Raw genomic sequence first — 22,598 nt, forward strand, 5'->3', positions numbered from 1 at the left:
CTAGTGCCTATTTATATACAAGACTCACAAAGGTCCCTAGTGAAATCTTCCTCTACAAGTTCTAAGTACAAATTTCCAAGTGCAAGAGTTCAAGTTCAAATCCTACAAAGTTCCAACAGTTCAAGTTCAAAGTTGCTACCAAACTATTTTTTCATGCAAAGTACAAGAAGCTTACTACTATTCAAACATTCTCAGGATACAAGTACAACATCAACAAATACAACAACATTTCAAGTACAAAAATCTACCCTACATGCAATCCTAAGGTACTTTTAAAAACAAAACTTGAAATACTTACATGGACAAGTGTAGAGGAAATGCAAGAGCAACAAGATCAAAGGGAGAGAGCAATCAAACTTTGAGAGAAAGAAGAAGCAAAGAAAATGTGCTCGACCGAGAGCACGGCGGAGGGTATATATACACAGCCCCTCCGCTAGGCGCTGGCCTTGCGCCAGACGCATGCCCTGATTAGGCCATGCGCGGAATCTTGGCATGGTTATCTGTGTTGATTATACGTACTTTGCTGCTACAATTTTATGCACCAAGAATCAAACGTTGAATCATGCTACTTTCCGATGAATACAGGTATACATCTTTTCCGCCAGCATCAACAGATAAATATCTCAAGCATACAAAATCCGAAAAATTTGCGGATTTAAGCTTTTTACTCCCAGGAGACCCAAGCTCCGGGAAAGTCAAAGAAACTCAAATCCCAAAAGTCAATAAAAAACTCTTTTCCAGTGGGCATATTCCCTAGCGGCTCAAGCCTCAAACGGCATTCGAAGCAAGTACAAAACCCAGCGGATTCACTCCGGGAATTCAAATTCAAAATTCAAAATTCAAAATTTCAAAATTCAAAATTCAAGATTCAAAATTAAAAGTTCAAAATTTTCGATGCCAAGCTCCTTTCAAAGTTAAAGGCGGAAAAGAAATGCAATCCATACAAAGATCAGAGTCGTCAACCGCACGGAGGTAGACTCTATCCTTTTTCTAACACTTGTCTTGTGCAGGTACCGGCGTACAAAGGATGGTCTTGATTGCAGAACATCTTGAATATTCTCCGTCCCTATTCGAAAACTTTGACTTTCACTTTCCAAACCAAACGCTCAGTCAAAGTGGGGTCTTCTGTAGACACCTAATTCGTGTCTCCCCTAATGGAATGATGACGAAACCATTACCCTTGCTAGGTGGTTGGTACAAATCCATGTGGAAGTCTCAATTGCTAAGATATGTTCCAAAATCCAAAATCCAAAGTCCAATTCCTGTGCCCGTTCCCACTCTGGAACTCGGTACAAAATTCAATTTCCAAAATCAAATTCAAAAATCAAACACAATCTCACCCAATGGACATCTCCATTGGTTTTACAAGGCCATTTCCAGTCTAAATGCCATTAAGCAATCAAAAATCGGGCGCTGACTCATAAAATCAAGCATGTCGGGCCTCGTCTCTTAAAACCGAGTCCAAAATACAAAACCCGGATACTAAAAGGTGTGTTTTTAGAGGCAAAAATGCCTTAACCTCCAAGCAATGCTACGCTCCAAAACTCGTACAAAAGTACAAAGCTATGGTACAAAAGAAAAGGACAGCATCATCGTTATTGTTTAGCGGCACCTGGGGCACGTCATCTGTGCCAGGCGCTGCTTTTGCGCTGGGCGCTGACGTGGCTTGGCGTTTAGACGGATAATATCCTATTTAAGCCCCTCATTTTTCACCCAAATGAGGGGGGAAACAACTCAATACAACGTCGTAATACGCATTTTTCCTCTCAAAAACTCAAACACAAAATTCAATCTTCAAACTTTCAATTTTCCTACAATTTTGTAAAATATCAAAGAAATTGGGAGTACAAATCGGAAAACTAGCCTAAACCTAGCAAGTTAAACCGAATCCCTAATACAAAATACCATGATTTAATCCAAGTTTCTACCTTTCTTTTTTGAAGTTTACTAATCATATGATGTTCTTGTGATGTTCATACACACTTGAAGTAGGAAATGTAAAAGAATGAGTAATCTTTGAGGGGATTTCATACATGAAACCCCCCTCAAATGATCTTCCAAACTCCTTCTACAAGTTTCAAGTTTCAATATTTATGCTTTGTTTTCAAAAATCATGATTAGTAAGTTAAAGCAACTCATCTAAAGTTAAGATTTTCTAGAGAATTGAATCTGTGTCGGGCACACTTATTATTAAGAAGTTGCTTGGCGTTCGGATTTCAAATACAATAGTACAATTTCAATATCATCATCTCAAGATCGCACTTTCAATATCGTACTTTCAATACCGCACTTTCAATAACGTCACATCAATGTTGCACTTTCAATATCGCAATTTCAATATCACAATTTCAATATCACAATTTCAATATCACACTCTTTACTCGTCTTTTCAAGGCGATGGAGTTTTGTACGCATTTCGATAATTTCTCTTCTATTTGTGATGATACTTTACATGTTTATCGCTTTCATCACCTATATAACATGTTAAATACAACAGTATAAAAAAGGTTACATCACGCTTAACCAAGATATTTTTTGGACAAACTGGCCTTAGGTTCCCTTAATTAACTTTAAAGCAAAGTGACCACGTACAAGTAGCAATTTCAATGTTCTAAATGCATGATCCAACCAACCTAGTGCCATGATTAGGATTTCACGAAAGCAATCCCTGTCTTATGTTTGAATGTATTTCTAAAGCTTGCCAAAATAAGCGCTTCTTTACCGTACCCGAATCTCACACATTCGGTTTCAAGATTCAGTCCAAAAAGAGTCAATTTTGGTCCTTCCAAACCAGACCCTTAAAATGTTTGGTGGCGACCCCGTCGTAGTTCAATATTTGAAAGCCGCAGGGATATTTTGCACACTTTCTTATACCTTGAACTTTGATTTTTTTTGTTTCTATGTTCAAATCCAATTATGTCATTTGTGTGAACCTAGGATTTGGCTCTCCTTTTGGGGTGGGATTGAAAAGATCAAGTCAAACCTAGTTGATCACACACTTGATAAATTGGACAAGTTAGAGACTTTGATGAGCCTTAAACAAGACTCGTCAAGCTCTCATAACTTACATACAAAATTCAGTGTACAAATTATACGAAATACGAAAAATACCACTACAAGAGCAAATGCAATTCAAGAATGCTAATACAAAAAAAAAACCCTACAGTTACAAAAACTAGTTAATATTTACACAAAACTGGGTAAAAGTTATATTGGTGTACAATTGTAAAATAAATTTATTGTACACCTTTAACGTGCAAGACCTTTTATTTTATTAATTGTAAAACCCGTTACTCCCACGTCCCTAAAATGTTACCCCAAATATTTCATAAACACATGATCAGACTTGAACTTACCCAATAACTATACACGGCTATCAAATCTTAGTTTACATAACACTACCTCCGTTTAATAGTATACGAAGTATGTTTTTAACACTTTTTGTTTTAGTCCATTTCATGTTATAATCAACATTGTAATTTTTTCTATATTTTGAAATAAAATTTTATTATCTCACCCTCTTATCCCAAAATATTTTCACATATTTCTCTCATTGCATTTCCTTTTTTCTTCAAACTCTCCCACCTTTTTACACTCTCTCTTAATTTGTTTATGTTGTCTTACAATTATCCATCATTTTATACCTTCTCTTCTATGTCCTACGTGACACGTACTTTGAAGGCCCTGTTCTTTTGAATTGAACTGAATTTATTATTAACATTATAACTTTTAAAATTAACTCCTAATAATTTATGATTTATTTTATTTTAGTTAATTTAAATCAATTTGTGTTCAGTTTAGGTTCAATAAATTCATTTCAGTTCAGGACTTCAGGTGCAATAAATTTAGTTTAGTTTAGTTCAGTTCAGTTCAATTGAATTTAGAAATTTTCATTCCAAAAGAACATGCGGAATTAGTATTTGAATTAGTGGATCAGACCTAAACACACCATCATAAAATATATGCTTTAATTAATTAATAAATAAATAATGAAAAACGCCAATAAAAACCCATGAAAAATAAAAGTCCTAGTCATTCCACCTTGTCATCTTGAATTAGAAGCCAAAAACCACCTAACCAAGGAACCAACTTTCTACATCCTACGCATCCTTAGCTAAGATAAAAGCACATTCCATTACGTAATTACAACGCTTTAATCATATTCATATAATAAAAATATCATTTTTTTATGATCCTAATTCAATTTCCTTCAAACTCACACTTCTGCACCAGAAAATACTTCGTCAACAAATAATTTTATTTACACTTTCACAAAACTCGTTAAAATTTCAAACTAAGCCAAACAGATGTCAATTATACTACCAAGATCACTATCATGTTCTATACTATTAGTACTAATTTTTATAGCTCCAATTAATGGATTTGATGAAACAGGATCATCCGACTCAAGCATAAAGTGTGGTGGTTGTTCTCCATGTGGTAATCCATCATGTTACTTAAGTCCTCCACCCCCACCTTCTCCACTACCACCACCACCGCCGCCAAAGAAAAAACCGATCTCCTCATACTGCCCGCCACCGCCATCCTCGACAGGAACAGGATCAGGGTCCGGATTTGTGTACATGACAGCACCCCCGGGCGAGCTTTACCCAGTTGTTCAGAACTATTCGGGTTCGCCTCCAAATCTGGCAGCTGTTATAAATTCATTCCTTGGGTTTGTATGTCTGGGGTTATTGATTATTTTTATGGTTGTAAATCAGTAAATTTCAATAGAATTGTATTTAAAGTCAAACGGCTTGTTAAGTGTGGTCATATAATAGGTCGTCGTAGTCTCTGTTTCATGTGTAATCTATACGTGTAATAATAGAATTTCTGTATGAAAACCATCACTTTTGTTTGTGATATCTTTCTGATGATAAGAAATTTGTTCTTTTCAATTGCTATAGCTTGTGAACAGATCGAGAGACTCAAAAGTCTTAATCTATCTATAACTACTCTAAAAGAGAGGTTTCTAAAACCAAAACTGTCACATGTCACGCTCTCATTAAAAAATTTCCCGCTCTTTTATCCTGCTAAGATTAAACGAATTAACTTATGAAATTTTATTATTTTATGGTAACAATATCTTATTTATTATGTCATTACATAAAACAAGTATTAAATAAGTTTGCATAAGGAAATAAATAAAATTAATAACCTAATTACTAAAGATTGTTTTAAAAAACAAATCGAACACATTGTCTATTTCCGATGGAGCCAAAGGTTCATTTGTTTTTTTGGCTGTAGGATCTAATGGACTAAATCAAAATAATTCTTAAAATCTCTTCGATTCCTTTCCATTAAATAGAAGATGATCGTCCCGTTGTCGTCCCGTTATCGCTTTTGGGTCAATTTGAAACAACCTCTATGCAATCTTAGGGGTAAGGTTGCGTACACACAACCCCCCTTACCCCGCTTCTTGGGGGAGCCTTTTTGAGGCAATGGGGTAATGATAATGAAACTGAAGGTGATGTGGCATTACTATATCACCACCATGGACTCCTCACGTGGCCTACCCAAGCCTGCCCCATCAAATACAGGCCCAGTGCTCTTAAACCCTGCCCAAAACTGGTCACTTAGGTCCAGGAGGCTCACCTGTTTGACATGCCCAAACTGAAGGAAATGTGCCCTTCACCCAAGGTGCATTAAGTCTAATACCAAGGTTTAGATTAATTACAAACAATTATTTCAGTGAGATCAAGTGATCGAAACAGCTAGCTGGAGCAATGCTTCCGATTAGTGAGTTCGAATCTATATTAGGCTCACAGCTTACTCTTGACTGAACCTATAAGGTCACATCAATGGCATGTAACAGATCACCGGATTAAATGAATCGAAAATTCATTTAATAGCTTTTCGGGAATTAGTTCGGAAAAACATAATATGCGATACGACCTTGCATCGGAATCGTAAATCGTATCGCAAATATTCGTAAGATGGGCCAAACGAATAATCGTATCGTATGACGGTGATTCGTCGTGTACGATACGATAAATAATAGCCGTAAGGCGTTCGTCGCGAATACACCCGTCGAGCTAAGCGCGCATGCACGCAAGGCCCGACGAGCCAGCGAGCTCGCAACGCAGCAAGCAAGCAGGACCGCGACACAAAGGTGCGAGCACAAGGGCAGCAGCAAGCAGCGAGCAAGCAAAGCGAGGCCCGCGGCCCATCGCTGCTACTCGGCTGCGTTGTGGGCTTCGGCCTGCAGTGGGCTGCGTGCACGTGAGGCTTGCGGTGTGTGAGTGTGGCCGGTCAAGGCCTTGTGTCTTGGTCGGTTACACTAAATATAACTCTAGGGTTATATTCCACACACTAATCAGTTTTTCCACAACCCTAATCCTAATTCTGAAATTACGTTGTTTCAGTTTTGCTCTCTACTCAAAACTGTTCTTCCCGAAAAAGCAAACACTCTTGAATATTGTCTAAGCTACGATTATCAAGACGGATCTGAACGTGTTGGTGAACCAAATAGAGGAACGACAATTGGAGTTCTTTGTTCGTGTTCGTTGATACTAAACTCGGGAAAACACACTTCAAATGTAAGTATGCTTAATCTGTTGTTTCTTGGCTTTGGGGATGTTCCGCACATGTTATATGTTTAACTGCATTCTCCTACATTGGTATCATGAGCCTTATGTATTCAAAGAATTTTTTAGCATGATTTTTGTTTTTGTATGCTGTCGAATTTTTTGGATTTTTTGTTGAATTTATGAATTATTGGATGAATCGTGTAATTAGTTCTGAATTAAAAAAGTTTCGAAATTTCAACTTTTCTGACCCTAATCTGATTGAAAACAATTTTCTAAGATCAACTCATGAGAACGGAATTGCGAAAACAGGCCTCGATGTATGAGTTTTTGGGCGTTTTTGTTAATTAACGAATTAAAAATTAACAAATTCAGAAAGTTTTTCAATTAATTAGTCGAACTAAACTACTCGGAATTGATTGAAATTTTGACCTAATGCTTTTGGGTATATTTTAAAATTATGTTAATATTTCGGCCATAAATGTTAAGTATAAACCCTAATTTCACTTTCCCCAAATTCGTAAATTTTAGATCGCTAATTGATTTTTAAAATAATTTAGATCTGGAAATTTGGTTAATTGGGAAAGGGATATAATTTAATCAACACTTAAACCAAATTGGTAAAAATCTGAAATTTAAATGTTTAGAACGATTTAAAGTTTTAGATTCGATTATCAAAACATTCAAATTTTTTGTTGACATTGTTCATTCGTTAAAATTTGAATAAAGTTAGCCTAGATTTAATAAATTTTGCAAAATCGGATTGTTGTAAAAATTAATTAAATCGTAAAGTCGTTATTTTTCGAAAATAAAAATTATTAATTTTGTGAAAAAATAACTAAATGCAAATGTGTTCGTGAAATTGATTTTTTTTATTAGTTGGTTTGTAAGCACGAACCAAAGGCACGAACAAAAAGGGGTGTGTAGTGCGTGTGGCTCGTCGTAGCCATGCGGGCTGCCTCCCCGTAGCCAAGCCACAGCAACGCGGGCGGCAGCAAGCGAGCTGCATGGCGCGCGTGCTGGGCGGAGTGAGCGAGCAAGGTAGGCAAGCCTTGGCTTGCGAGCTGCGAGCAAGCAAGGGCAAGGCTGCATTGCCTTGCGCGCAGCGTCGAGCATCACAGCAGCGAGCAGCATGCCACGAAGCAGCGACGAGCTGCGGCAGTGTGTGCGAGGGCTTGCGAGGCATGGGCGACGAGCTCATGGGCCTCGTAGGCCACAAAGCACGAGGCAGTGCTGGGCTGGGTGCAAGCCTAGCCCGCATTGCACAATTTTGGGCATTTTCATTTCGTTGGGCTTTAAAATTTGATATTTGCATTAAAAATGGCTAACGGGATAATTAATTACTTATTTTGTTTAAGTTGGGCCGGGCCGTGAGTTTAATTTAATATTTAAATATTTAATTATCCGGAATAATTATTGGTTTGAGTGGGAGTCGCTTAATGAAATTAAAATGAAATAATTATTTTAATTTTTTTTGTAGGTCGCTTTATTTTAATTAAATTAAATTTTGATTAGAATAAATTATAAGGATTAATAATTCGGAATTGATTAATCTTTTAGGACGCGTTTATGTGTACGTGAATTTCAAATAATTCACGTAAATACTTGCATATTTAATTGGGCCATTCGTTTTAGGATACGAATGAGTGAATGCATAGAATGCATATATTATGTGATGCAGGTACTCCAAGTGACTAGTATGGCCAATCTAGGATAGTTAAATACAGTATGTGAACCGTTTTATCTTTGAATGTAAAGTTTTAAATATGGTCTGCGTACTGATGAGCGACATTTATGTCACTCTTAGCTTAGGATTTTAGTTCATTTTATTAGCATTTTATTATTATTTTTGCTTAGTTTTATCGTTTTTTTAGTTCGTTTATTGCATTTTGCATTTATCGTAACATTTTATTATTTTATTATTTCAAGTATTTCTAAGTTTAGAACTTTAAGTTAGCATTGAATGAAGATTCAAGAGGATGCCAAGCTAACAAGATGGTGAAGAAGATTGGATGCTTCAAGACAAGAGTTTTGGGCCATACTAGTTCACCAATTTAATTTATGCACCATATATTATGCTTGTATGAATATATTATGCATGAATGTTGTTTGTATGCTCGATTAGATTTAGTTCACTAAATAATCGAACCAACATAGAAACAACTAGGTCCAAAGTAATATTGAGTTCAAAAGTTGCCTTCCAAATCAAGCACTTACAAAAATATAAGGATCTAACGTAGTAGGTTTACGCCAAAGCGAGGTGCTATTTTAGTTGACTTAGATGGTAAGGCGTCCTAAAGGAGCACGTTGATTGTGGTTTTAACTCAAACAACAATGGCATATGTTGTGTCAATGGGATAAATTACGGTATTAATTTATTAACCAAGAGTAATTTTGCGATTACTAGCAATAGGTTTTGCTTACCTAGAATCTTAAAAGACCTAAGACATGCCAAACCTGCTTAAGGATTTAGGATGTTTAGGGTCTTGGAATCGTTTCAATCATTTGGGACCATGTTTTGCTTTTGCATGAATGAAATGTTTAATAGCTTTAATGGTTGCATGCTAGAATTTATTTTAAATTTATTAAGTTATGAATGATTATTTATTGCAAATTCTTTTCAAATGTAGTAATCAAATGGCCGCAATCAAAACAACACTCAAAGTAACCGAAATTCTGGATGTAAAATTGAACCTATCAAACTTTCTTGATTGGGAGAGGAAGCTTAGGCAAGTCCTTGGGTGGAACAACATTGAATGTGTTGTTGACCATCCCATCCCCAGCTATTACTCAAAGGCTATGACTCCAGAAAAGCATTGTGCGTGGGCGAACCACATGTCGCTAGTGATGGATCTTATTCTTGGCTCAATCCCCAAGGATTGGAGTACAAGGTTCATTGCATATGAGCCAAGGGCACTCTTAAGGCATCTTAGGGATATATGTCGTGGTAGATTCCAACATGGTGGTCAACATGTCGACCAAAATGTCTTTGAATTGGTACATTCATTTAGGGATCTAAAGCTTAATGCTCCACTGGGTTGTTGCTTTGACGTCGAAAGACAAAAGGCAAGGGAAAGGGTAATTGATCTTAAAATGATAGAAGGAACACCAATTAAAGCTCATACAAAGAAAATGGTTGGGCTTCTCAACCGCCTTGAGTTGCTTGGTGAACCATTCCCAGATTCTGCAGCTGCAGGAATACTTTTGAATTCACTTCACCCTGGTTATAAGAAATTCAAACTACTCTATTTCTCCAAGAAAAGGGAAAACACTGTTAGTGAGCTTAATTTATTTGCTTCATCAATATGATTTGGACTTTGTAAGTGATAAGCAAGCGTCGCTAAAAGTAAAGAGTAAGAAAATCAAGAAAAAGGTTCTGGGGAAGATCCAAAGCAAGGGTGCATCTCCATCTACTCCAGGAGAGCAAGTGGCGCCCTCCAAGAGGAAAATGAAGAGGGATCGTTCTCCATCTACATCGCAATGCTTCAATTGTAATGAAATTGGTCATTACAAACGAAATTGCCCTAAACTAAAGGAAGAGAAGAAGAACGGAAACGTTGCTTCTCCTTCAGGTATGTATGTTATACATTGTAATCTTGCTAATTCTACTTCTTGGGTATTAGATACTGGTTGTGGCTCACACTTATGTTCCAATTCGCAGGGACTAAGGAGAAGTAGAAGGCTTGATAAAGGCGAGATGGATCTACGCGTGGGAAATGGAGCACGGATTGCTGCATTAGCTGTAGGATCATATTTTATTTCTTTGCCTAGTGGTTTTGTTTTGGAACTAGAAAACTGTTACTATGTTCCTAGTATCACCAGAAACATTATTTCCGTTTCAAATTTGGATTCCAAAGATTTTTGATGTGGGCTTTCTGTACCTCCACAATGGGCCTAAGGCAAGGGTAACCTGACTATAGCACATCTCATATGGAAACATGAGTCTAGGGCTTATATGCTAGCCCACACCTCACCCTTTAGGCCCTAGAAGACCATTCTCTTCATAAAAGCCCAGGTTGTCCATGACCAGGCCCAAATCCAAAGAGTCCATCAGACTCAAACTCCACACTCTCACCTTTGAACACGTGTTCCAATCCCATAAGGTATCACATCATTCAGTTAGGGTTATGGGATCAATTCCCAAGGAACCCTAGTCCAATAAATAGTTCATATCCCAAGGTAAAGGGGCATTCAATACATTCCCACCTACCAAAAAACTATCTTTTCTCTGCCGTCTCTCTACAATTTACTTCTCTCTCTAAGCTTATACTTACTTAGGCATTAGAGAGAATATTCCTACGGGAATATTCTTGTTTTGCAGGTTGCCAGAGGATCGTGCCAGCTCATACTTAATACCTCCGAGGAACGCATGACACGTCATCACCGTAAAAGATCCCACAATATTTGGCGCGATCTGTGGGGAGGTATAGTATCATGGCTGAACTGCAGTCTGAAAAGGGTGCAGAAGGAACACGGCCTGCTATCAACAGAGGGCAGCGCACTATAAGAGGGGAAGTTGACGAGCATGGTGATGTCCCAGCAAGTAGGCCAGCCTCCGCGAGATCCGTACAACACATGTTGCATGGCCTCCATCAGAACGTCACGGATGAATGGCAAGAAAGACTTCAGCATGTTCTCCAAGAGGAAATCATAAGATCCTTCAGTGGAACCGACCCAGTGCAAGAACGCAGAAGAACGTCGAAGCAAAAGGGAAAGTTGGATGTCGATGGACGCGACCTTCCCATGGAGGTCCGATCTCTGGAGGAGGAAAGCTATCATGTCAGGGAAGAACGTTCGGGGTGGAGGGAAAACTTAGCACAGCTAAGATGCGCTTCCAAACCCCAGGCTCGTCACTTTACGAGTAGGTCCACCACGATGACCTTTAGAAGGCCGCGAGTAGAACTCACTCAAAGAGAAACTAACCGGGGCGTCGATGTACCAGGGAAATGAAGGAGGCCGTCAGCAGGAAGCTTGTTTGTCTACAATGCTACTTTGGAGGACATTCTTCTGGATGAGAGACAGAACCTGGGGATAGAGCAGTGGTCTCCCAAAGGGCCGTCTTCAGCAAGACAGGGCATCCCGTTCTGTATCTTCCACAAAGAAGTCGGGCACAACACCCAAAACTGTAAGATGCTGAAAAGGATACTTGATGGTTACGCAGCCAAAGGATACCTACAGCAGTATCTATGCTCGACAGATGCAAAGGAAGCCTGACAGCGACGGCAGTCATTCAGATGAAGGATTCATAGCACTAATATCAGGGGGGATTGCGGCAGGAGCACCGACTAGTGGGGGGCGGCAATTCAGTTCGTCTCCCCTCCGCACCAAGCAAATAGATCTACCCCGTGTGGAAATTTCGGAAGATGATTACCGCAAATCAGCAATGCCATATGATGATGACCCCTTGGTCTTGGAGATTAAGGTGGCCAACCTCAGGGTGAAAAGAGTATTAGTAGACACGGGGAGCTCGTCTGACATAATCAGTTTACATTGCCTACAGAAGTTGCAACATGACCCGAGAACGATTGAAAGAGTATCCAAGCCCCTTGTAGGTTTCGGAGGGAGTGTTGTCCGTCCAATCGGTTCTGTTCTGCTTCCCGTCTCAATTGGCACACCCCCGGTAACTAAAGAAGGCGACGTCATATTCATAATTGTGGCGAATCTCACCTCCTTTAACATCATACTAGGTCGTCCAGCCCTCAATGATCTGAAGGCAGTAATTGTCCCTCATTTACTGTTAATTAAATTTGTGGGAAGCAGTGGAGATATTGGAGCCATCTATGGAAACCAACAACTGGCCAGGGATTGCTACCTATCTACGTTGGAATCGGCGGCCTGGGGAGCGTCCCCGAGAAAGAATGAACAGATGAAACCTCAGAAAAAGGAGCGAATAGTAAAAGAGACGCCCATGGCCCATAGTGCGGACAGGCGGCCCGAGCCGGTGGGAGCGCACTATGACATAGTCTTAGATCTAAAGGATCTGTCTCGAACTATTCCTATCGGAATTCCACCTGATGACCCCATGGCGACGGCATTAGTACAACTGCTGAGAGAATATAAAGAAATCTTCGCCTTCACATTGGAAGAAATGCCCGGCATCGATCCAGCAGTAGCGGTGTACAAGCTAAATGTAGATTGTGCCATGAAGCCAGTACGACAGAAGAAAAGGAATCATGGTGTGGCTAGGAACTTAGTCGCTGCCGCTGAAGTGCAAAAACTTATGGACGCCGGCTTTATACGCCCATGCCAGTACCCTAACTGGGTGGCCAATGTGGTGCTAGTGCCAAAGCCCAATGGGACGTGAAGAATTTGCGTTGATTATACTGACCTAAACAAGGCATGTCCAAAGGACAGTTTCCCATTAAGAAAGATAGATCGCCTTGTCGATTCAACGGCAGGGCATGCCATGATGAGCTTTATGGACGCCTACTCTGGATTTCATCCGGATTCCCTTATGGCCTGAAGATCAAGAGAAGACGTCGTTTGTCACAGAGCAGGGTTTATACTGTTACAAAGTAATGTCGTTCGGCCTAAAGAACACACCAACCACTTTCCAACGACTAGTGAACACAGTTTTCGCAAAACAGCTGGGAAGGAATATAGAAGCTTATATTGATGACAAGATAGTAAAAAACAGGCAGCGAGCAGACCACCTCGGGGACTTGCGAGAGACTTTCGAGCATACCAAATGAGACTCAATCCCAAGAAATGCATCTTTGGAGTCACTTCTGGCAAGTTTCTTGGGTTTCTAATTGATGAAAGAGGCATTGAGGCCAATCCCGACAAAGTACAAGCAGTCATCAATATGACGTCCCCCAAGACAGTTAAAGACGTGCAACGCCTGACCGGTTGCCTAGCCGCCTTGCGACAATTTCTGTCAAGAGCTGGGGATAAGTGCCATTACTTCTTCAGCACAATAAAAAAGGGCACCCAGTTCGAATGGACGCCACGGGCAGAAGCTGCTTTCCTTCGTTTAAAAGACATTTGCACACCCTGCCGCGCCTGGTTAGCCTCCTCCAAGGAGAAGTCCTGTGTTTATATCTTGCCATATCGGATCACGCTCTGGGTGCCGTCCTGCTCACTGAAAGGGATGGAGTACAGTTACCTGTCTACTTCATCAGCCACATGATGCAAAATGCCAAGCTCAAGTACCCCACTGTCGAAAAATTTGGCTTAGCATTGTTCTTAGCCAGCAAGAAGCTCCGCCCTTACTTTTTAGCCAGCAAGAAATGACTAGGCCAACTCACACGAAGAATGATAAGAAACAATGGATAAACCATGTAGACGGGTCCGCCACCCAAAATGGGTGTGGAGCCGGCATCATCTGCGAATCACTAGAGGGGGACATATATGAGTATGACATGCAAATGAGCAAAGCGGCAGGTGCAGAAGAAATCTTTGTTCTATCTGACTCACAGCTAATTGTCAGCCAAGTAAAGGGAGAGTACGAAGCAAAGGACGATGCCATGATGAAATACTTGGAGATCGTCCGTCAAGAAATACAATAAGTGACTAATTTTAAAGTACAACATATAGCCCGCTCGGAGAACAACAAGGCGGACGCCTTATCCAAGTTGGCCAGCTCTGCGTCCTGCGACACTCCGCGTCATGTATTTTGGGAGGTAAAACAAACTAAAAGCATTGATGTTGCGGGAATAGCTATCCTAGACCGGACGGCCACCTGGATGGACGACATAGTCAACTTCAAAATGAATGGGATACTCCCTGAAGATCCCAAGCAGGCAGAAAAGCTGCAAAAAAAAAAAACACCTGGTTCGAGATGCGGAATGGGACCTTATACAAGAAAGCCTACTCAAGGCCTCTTCTCCGATGTGTAACCCCAGAAAAGGGGCATGAAGTGTTGGAAGATCTGCATCAAGGGTTATACAGCTCTCACATAGGGGGGGAGGGTAGGGATTTTCCACTATTACTATGGAATTCATTGATTCTATATAATATGACTTATTGGCAAAAAAGCTTTAAGAACTGGGTATTACTGGCCCACTCTCAAGGAAGACGCACTCGACTTAGTTAAGCGATGCGATAAATGTCAGCGGTTTGCTCATCTAATTGGACGGCCAACTCAAAAACTAACACCCATCACAAGTCCCATACCATTTGCCAAATTGGGATTGGATTTGCTAGGTCCTTACACCACGGCCCCAGGAGGAGTACGTTATGTGATAGTAGCCGTTGATTATTTCACCAAATGGGTAGAAGCCGAAGCCCTGAAAAACACCAAGACATAGGATGTGAGTGAAGGAAATAATGCCCTTGGTCCAAGTATGCATTTAATGTTAAGCCTAATAAATGCGGTTCAGTATTAATTAACAAGTTAATAATTCAGTGAGATCAAGTGAGCTGAATGCCTAACTAGAGGCCGCTTCAGTTCAAGTGGAATTAATGATATTAATCCACAGCTTACTCTTGACTGAACCCGTAGGGTCACACAAATAGTACGTAAACGGATCAAGTATTTAATGGCATTAAATACTCCATCTATGGATATTCGGAGTCGACAGATCTTGGTTTCAGTGGGAGCTGAGATCGTCAAAAGCAAGAAATGAATACTCTGGAAACGATGATATTGCCGGAAACAGAAATATGGATCGTATCGGAAATATAAATATTATCCAAGTCGTAGATGTTGTTGGAAACGGAAACATGGTACGTATCGGAAAATATTATCGGAAATGGAAATATTGCCGGAATCGGAAATATTCCCGGAAACGGACATATTGTCAGAATCGGAAATATTATCGAAATCGGAAAATAATTCCGGAAACGGAAATATTAAATATTTGTCCCAAACGGAAATTAATTCCGGAATCGGAAATATTAAATATTGTTCGTATCGGAAATGAATTCCGGAATCAGGAATTTAATCAGAAGCGTATCGTACGAATTAGCATCGGACGAGGCTTGCTAGACGAAGGCCCAGCACGAAGCCAGGCCGTCGCCCAGCAAGCCAAGCGCAACAAACCACACGCCAAGCCTCGACCAGGCCCAGCGCAAGGCCAGGCCCAGCCAAGGCTTGGGCGCGCGCACGGATCAGGCAGGCCGCGAGCAGTGGGCCTCAGCGCTGTGCGCTTGGCGTGGGCCGCAAGGCTTGCGCGCGGGCGTGCGGTGCTTGTGCGCTGCTCGTGTGCGTGTTACACGAATCCTAAAGCTATCGGGATTCGTCATATGATTAAATCCTAATCCTAATAGATAAAGTTTATTTAATAGAGTCCTAGCAGGATTATAATTAAACTAAATTAGTATTCTAATAGGATTATAAGTCTTTTTCCATAACTCTATAAATAGGTGCCTAGGGTCACAAATTTATATACAACATTGAAGTATTTTCAAAGGTAAGATTTAAGATGTTAAATTGAATATTTGCGATTCTTGTTGATAAATCTTGAGTTTTTGATTGACCTACAGTATATGTTTAACAGCTTTGAATGCCTAGACTTGTTAATTATACAACCTAATTTGTAATTATGATTAATTTGTTGAAATTCGAATAATTTAGAATTGATTTATTTTTCAAAATTAATTAATAATTTAATTAGGTATCCATGATTAAAAACCACCATAAAAATTGTTAATTTATGTTGAATTTTAAATTTTATGACCTAGATTTGAATCCATGTTAATCGGAAATTAATTGATTAATAAATTTTCGATTTTTCGCCCTAATCTTATGAAATTAATATGTTTTATTAATTTGTCATAAATTTTAAAATACAATTTTTAAATTTTTATGAAAAACGCCCATAAATGTTGCACGCACAAAGCAATGGAAGCTACGTGTTACCCTTAAGGGGTGTTGTAAAGTGCGGGCACGCGACGACGACCAAGGGAGCTCGTCGCCCCTGCGGTACGAATGCAGCGAGCAACCAAGTCATGGCGCGCGCGCGAGGCAAGGAGCCTGTGCGTGTGTGTGCTGTGTTGATGGGCGGTGGGCGAAGGGGCGTAGCACAAGGTCGAGGCGCACGCGCGGGAGAGCGCAAGCTGGGTCGCCCATCGAGCATTGCTCCGCGCACCAACGAGCGCTGCCTCGCCACGAGAGCTGCTACGGTGCATGCGGGTGAGCAGGCTGCGCGCAAGCGTGGCTTGGCTTGCTGCGTTTGCGCGTGGCTGCTGCTGAATTGTGCCATGGCCATGCGATCGGTCGTGCACTCGATGGGGCTTGGGCGCAAGCCCAAGTGCTTGTCATGTTACGATTGAGTCGTTTTGAATTTTAATTTGAAATTTTCAGTTCGGAAATAATTTTAATTAATTTTAAAATTAATAATTTAAATTGTTTTCTCGGATTTTAATTTTGAATATTATTATTATTATAAATTTTAATTTATACTAATTATTTTACTAAAATTAAACCTTGAATTAATTTAAATTCATTTAATTCAACTGAAAAATAAATTAAATAAATGGATTCGATTATAATTTTATATGAGCTTTAAATTTTAATTAAACTTGTATGTTTCCGGTTAGACTAGAAATACATTTTTATGTTTAAAATTAGTAAAGCATATAAAGTTATTGGTTTAAGTGGGAGCAAATTTAGTCATAAACTCTTGATTAGGTCTACAAATCCTTTAAGGTTAAACAACTTGACTAGAATTAATAAGGACTGAATAATTGGTAGATTATTGGTGCCCTTGATTAATTGCTGCAAATATTTATGTGATGCATACAATGTGGTTTACTAACCAGCTATGTGGGCCATTCATGATAATGAATGGGTGAATGGTATATATTGTATATGTACTGTTTTGCAGGTTATGAAGGGACTAGTATGGCCCAAATAGGATAGAAAATATGGTCTGCGTACCATTAATTTGAATATAATTGGTCTAATGCACCAAAATTTGTTTTTCAATTCAAATATGGTCTGCGTACCATCAAATAGTTGTAATTACTTTAATTATAGCTTATCCTGTTTGAAGAAAATGGCGCCTCCCACGGTGAAATTCAAGACGAAGTTTCCAACCATTTTCAAGACGGACTTTGAAGTTGAAGCTTCAAGATGAAGTCGAGCCATACTAGATCACACTTATCTTATGCATGCTTTAAGTTATTTATTGCTTTTAAATATGTCTTAAATATGCATGAGATTGTGGCTTGATTATGTTGCATGATTAAGGATTTTAGTTCACTTAAAATCTAACCAACATAGTAAGAGCCTTAAGTTCCAAAGTTTAAAAATTGAGTTAAAAGGTGCCATGCCAAAATAACACTTCTTGGATAACCTTTACATCAATCTAGTAATAGTTTTACGCTCAGCGAGGTGTTACTTATTGATCCTAAAGGGGTAAGATACACAAATAATTGTGAGTACATGTTAGTTTTGGTGAAACTCAGCGATATAAGTAAGGAGTCCTTTTATGTCGTGGCAAAATCGATAGGTTTACCTAATAAGTTCTTAGACGTACCTATCAACCAAGAGTAGTTTCTAGACTATTAGCAAAAGGCTTTTGCTTACCTAAAAGAATTTAGAATTGAGTCTAAATACATAATGTGCTTAATTCTTCAATGGTTTTTAGGATCTTGGAATCATTTTATTCACACCTGCCGGAACACATAACTTGAATAAAATGCTTAATGAACATTAAATTATGCATGTATGCTAGAATTTAAGTTTATTAAGAGAAACTGCGAATGATTATTTATTTTTTTATTCTTTTTCAATTGTAGTTTTAACTATGGAAAACAACAATTCATTCAACATCCGATCAATTCTCGAAAAGGAGAAGTTGAACGGGAAAAACTTCCTTGACTGGCAAAGAAACTTGCAAATAGTTCTTATGCAGGAAGAAAAGGAGTATGTCCTGGAAGAGGCGATACCCGAAGCCGCAGGCGACGGGGCCGGGTCACTCAGGCAGCCCTCAATCGTTGGATTGATGCCAAAGGATGTGAAATGTCTAATGCTTGCAACCATGAGTGCAGATCTACAGAAAACGTTCATCAACTCAGATGCTTTCACGATCATCAGTGAGTTAAAGAACATGTTCCAAGATCTGGCTCGGGTCGAAAGATTCGAGACTCATAGGCAAATTCTTGAGACCAAGCTTAAGAAAGGCGAGCCCGTAAGTCCACATGTTCTCAAAATGATTGGACTCATTGAGAATATGAGTCGGCTGGATCAACAGCTCTCTCAGGAAATGGCTGTAGACACCATCCTCCATTCTCTTCATAGCGGGTATGATCAGTTCAAGCTGAACTACAGTATGAATAGTCTGCACAAAACTCTCACTGAGCTTCACGGTATGCTGAAAACCGCTCAAAAGACGCTCAGAAGTGATAAGCAAGATGTGCTTATGGTGCGTGGGGGCAAGTTCAAGAAATCTGGAAAGAAGAGGAATGCTAAGAAAGGTGGCAAGAAGGCCGGCCCGACTAAGCAAATTGGCGCCAAGTCTGAAAAGAGGAAGGTCAGTCAACCCACTTTTGAGTCCGAATGCTTCTACTGTAAGAAGAAGGGGCACTGGAAAAGAGATTGCTTGAAGCTAAAGGAAGATCAGAAGAACGGAACAGTCATTCCATCTCCAGGTATTTTTGTTATAGACTATATACTTGCTAATTCAACTTCTTGGGTATAAGATACAGGTTGTGGCTCACACTTATGTTCCAATCTACAAGGACTAAGAAGAAGTAGAAGATTAAGCAAGGGTGAAGTCGACCAACGAGTGGGAAAGGTAGCACGGATTGCTGCATTAGCTGTAGGAACTTATTATTTGTCGTTGCCCTCTGGGCTAGTTTTGGAACTGGAAGACTGTTTCCATGTTCCAAGTCTTACTAAAAACATCATTTCTGTTTCTTTCTTAGATGCTAAGGGATTTTCCTTTTTAATAAAAGACAATAGTTGTTCGTTTTATTTTAAAGAGATGTTTTATGGATCTGCTAGATTAGTCAATGGACTTTATTTATTAGATCACGACAAACAAGTTTATAACATAAATACCAAAAAGGCCAAAAAGGATGATTCAGATCTCACCTATCTGTGGCATTGTCGATTAGGCCATATTAACTTGAAACGCACGGAAAGACTTCAAAAGGAGGGAATTCTATAACCATTTGACTTAGAGGATTATGGTAAGTGCGAATCATGTTTAATTGGCAAAATGACAAAGCAACCTTTCTCTAAAGGGTGAGAAAGAGCAACTGAACTATTGGGTTTAATCCATACAGATGTATGTGGACCAATGAGTACAAATGCTAGAGGTGGTTTCAGCTACTTTATGCCCTTGGTCCAAGTATGCATTTAATGTTAAGTCTAATATATGTGGTTCAGTATTAATTAAAAATTTAATAATTCAGTGAGATCAAGTGAGCTGAATGCCTAACTAGAGGCCGCTTCAGTTCAAGTGGAATTAATGATATTAATCCACAGCTTACTCTTGATTGAACCCGTAGGGTCACACAAATAGTACGTAAACGGATCAAGTATTTAATAGCATTAAATACTCCATCTATGGATATTCGGAATCGACGGATCTTGGTTTTAGTGGGAGCTGAGATCGTCAAAAGCAAGAAATGAATACTCCGGAAACGATGATATTGCCGGAAACGGAAATATGGATCGTATCAGAAATATAAATATTATCCAAGTCGTAGATGTTGCCGGAAACGGAAACATGGTACGTATCGGAAAATATTATCGAAAATGGAAATATTGCCGGAATCGGAAATATTCCCGAAAAACGGAAATATTGTCAGAATCGGAAATATTATCGAAATCGGAAAATAATTCCGGAAACGAAAATATTGAATATTTGTTTCAAACGGAAATTAATTCCGGAATCGGAAAAATTCAAAATTGTTCGTATCGGAAATGAATTCCGGAATCGGGAATTTAATCAGAAGCGTATCGTACGAATTAGCATCGGACGAGGCTTGCTAGACGAAGGCCTAGCACGAAGCCAGGCCGTCGCCCAGAAAGCCAAGCGCAACAAACCACACGCCAAGCCTCGACCAGGCCCAGCGCAAGGCCAGGCCCAGCCAAGGCTTGGGCGCGCGCACGGATCAGGCAGGCCGCGAGCAGTGGGCCTCAGCGCTGTGCGCTTGGCGTGGGCCGCAAGGCTTGCGCGCGGGCGTGCGGTGCTTGTGCGCTGCTCGTGTGCGTGTTACACGAATCCTAAAGCTATCGGGATTCGTCATATGATTAAATCCTAATCCTAATAGATAAAGTTTATTTAATAGAGTCCTAGCAGGATTCTAATTAAACTAAATTAGTATTCTAATAGGATTATAAGTCTTTTTCCATAACTCTATAAATAGGTGCCTAGGGTCACAAATTTATATACAACATTGAAGTATTCAAAGGTAAGATTTTGAAGCAAAAATCAGCCAAACACTTGCAACCATATATTTTAGCCGAAAATTCCTAGGAACCTTAAGGGCGATTCTAGTTGGTCAAGCTTAAGGCGGATCCGGACGTGTTGTGGACTATCTACGGAGGGACGACACTTGAAGTCCTAAAGACTTGTTCTTGTTCGGTTCTGCCGCAGCTAGGGAAGGCACACTACAAAGTGTATGTATCTAAATTATGCTATATGATTATGTGTAAATAATATGTTTCCTGGCATTAAGGTTTTCCGCATAATTTATGTTTTGTCATATGAATCATAACCTAACAGTGGTATCACGAGCCTCTTATTATTTTCATAATCTAAATTGCATAACATGGTTAAATTTTACAAATTTGCAAGAAAATAAAAGGGGTGATTAATTTTCGTAATTGTTAATTAATTGCAAATTGCGTTTATTTAATTTTATGTACGCAGTTTTTCGGAAGTTTATTCGTTACTTATCCAAATCGAGTGATTTTTGTGTCAATTTCGCATGTAAAAGGCATTCTAAAATGACAAAATAGTATTTTTCGGCCGAACCCAGAATTCCCAAATTCAAAGCCTAACTATGACTTTTCGGAGGTTTTAGTTTTTCGAACGCAAAAGTTTGTAGATATAAGATGTTAAAATGAATATTTGCGATTCTTGTTGATAAATCTTGAGTTTTTGATTGACCTACAGTATATGTTTAACAACTTTGAATGCCTAGACTTGTTAATTATACAACCTAATTTGTAATTATGATTAATTTGTTGAAATTCGAATAATTTAGAATTGATTTATTTTTCATAATTAAGTAATAATTTAATTAGGTATCCATGATTAAAAACCACCATAAAAATTGTTAATTTATGTTGAATTTTAAATTTTATGACCTAGATTTGAATCCATGTTAATCGGAAATTAATTGATTAATAATTTTTCGATTTTTCGCCCTAATCTTATGAAATTAATATGTTTTATTAATTTGTCATAAATTTTAAAATAAAATTTTTAAATTTTTATGAAAAACGCCCAAAAATGTTGCACGCACAAAGCAATGGAAGCTACGTGTTACCCTTAAGGGGTGTTGTAAAGTGCGGGCACGCGACGACGACCAAGGGAGCTCGTAGCCCCTGCGGTACGAATGCAGCGAGCAACCAAGTCATGGCGCGTGCGCGAGGCAAAGAGCCTGGGCGTGTGTGTGCTGTGTTGATGGGCGGTGGGCGAAGGGGCGTAGCACAAGGTCGAGGCGCGCGCGCGGGAGAGCGCAAGCTGGGTCGCCCAGCGAGCATTGCTCCGCGCACCAACGAGCGCTGCCTCGCCACGAGAGCTGCTACGGTGCATGCGGGTGAGCAGGCTGCGCGCAAGCGTGGCTTGGCTTGCTGCGTTTGCGCGTGGCTGCTGCTGAATTGTGCCATGGCCATGCGATCGGTCGTGCACTCGATGGGGCTTGGGCGCAAGCCCAAGTGCTTGTCATGTTACGATTGAGTCGTTTTGAATTTTAATTTGAAATTTTCAGTTCGGAAATAATTTTAATTAATTTTAAAATTAATAATTTAAATTGTTTTCTCGGATTTTAATTTTGAATATTATTATTATTTTAAATTTTAATTTATACTAATTATTTTACTAAAATTAAACCTTGAATTAATTTAAATTCATTTAATTCAACTGAAAAATAAATTAAATAAATGGATTCGATTATAATTTTATATGAGCTTTAAATTTTAATTAAACTTGTATGTTTCCGGTT

At 39.3% G+C, this 22,598-nt stretch overlaps 1 protein-coding gene across 1 annotated transcript; it reads left to right on the forward strand.

Annotated features, from left to right (window-relative positions):
• Positions 1-4,078: 4,078 nt before the first annotated feature.
• Positions 4,079-4,904, forward strand: LOC130469297 (sulfated surface glycoprotein 185). Its single transcript, XM_056838386.1, has one exon. The coding sequence runs from the start codon at positions 4,308-4,310 to the stop codon at positions 4,722-4,724; it is 417 nt and encodes a 138-aa protein (XP_056694364.1). The 5' UTR covers positions 4,079-4,307; the 3' UTR covers positions 4,725-4,904.
• Positions 4,905-22,598: the final 17,694 nt, after the last annotated feature.

Source organism: Spinacia oleracea, chromosome 3 (assembly GCF_020520425.1).
Source record: "Spinacia oleracea cultivar Varoflay chromosome 3, BTI_SOV_V1, whole genome shotgun sequence".
Lineage (NCBI taxonomy): Eukaryota > Viridiplantae > Streptophyta > Magnoliopsida > Caryophyllales > Amaranthaceae > Spinacia > Spinacia oleracea.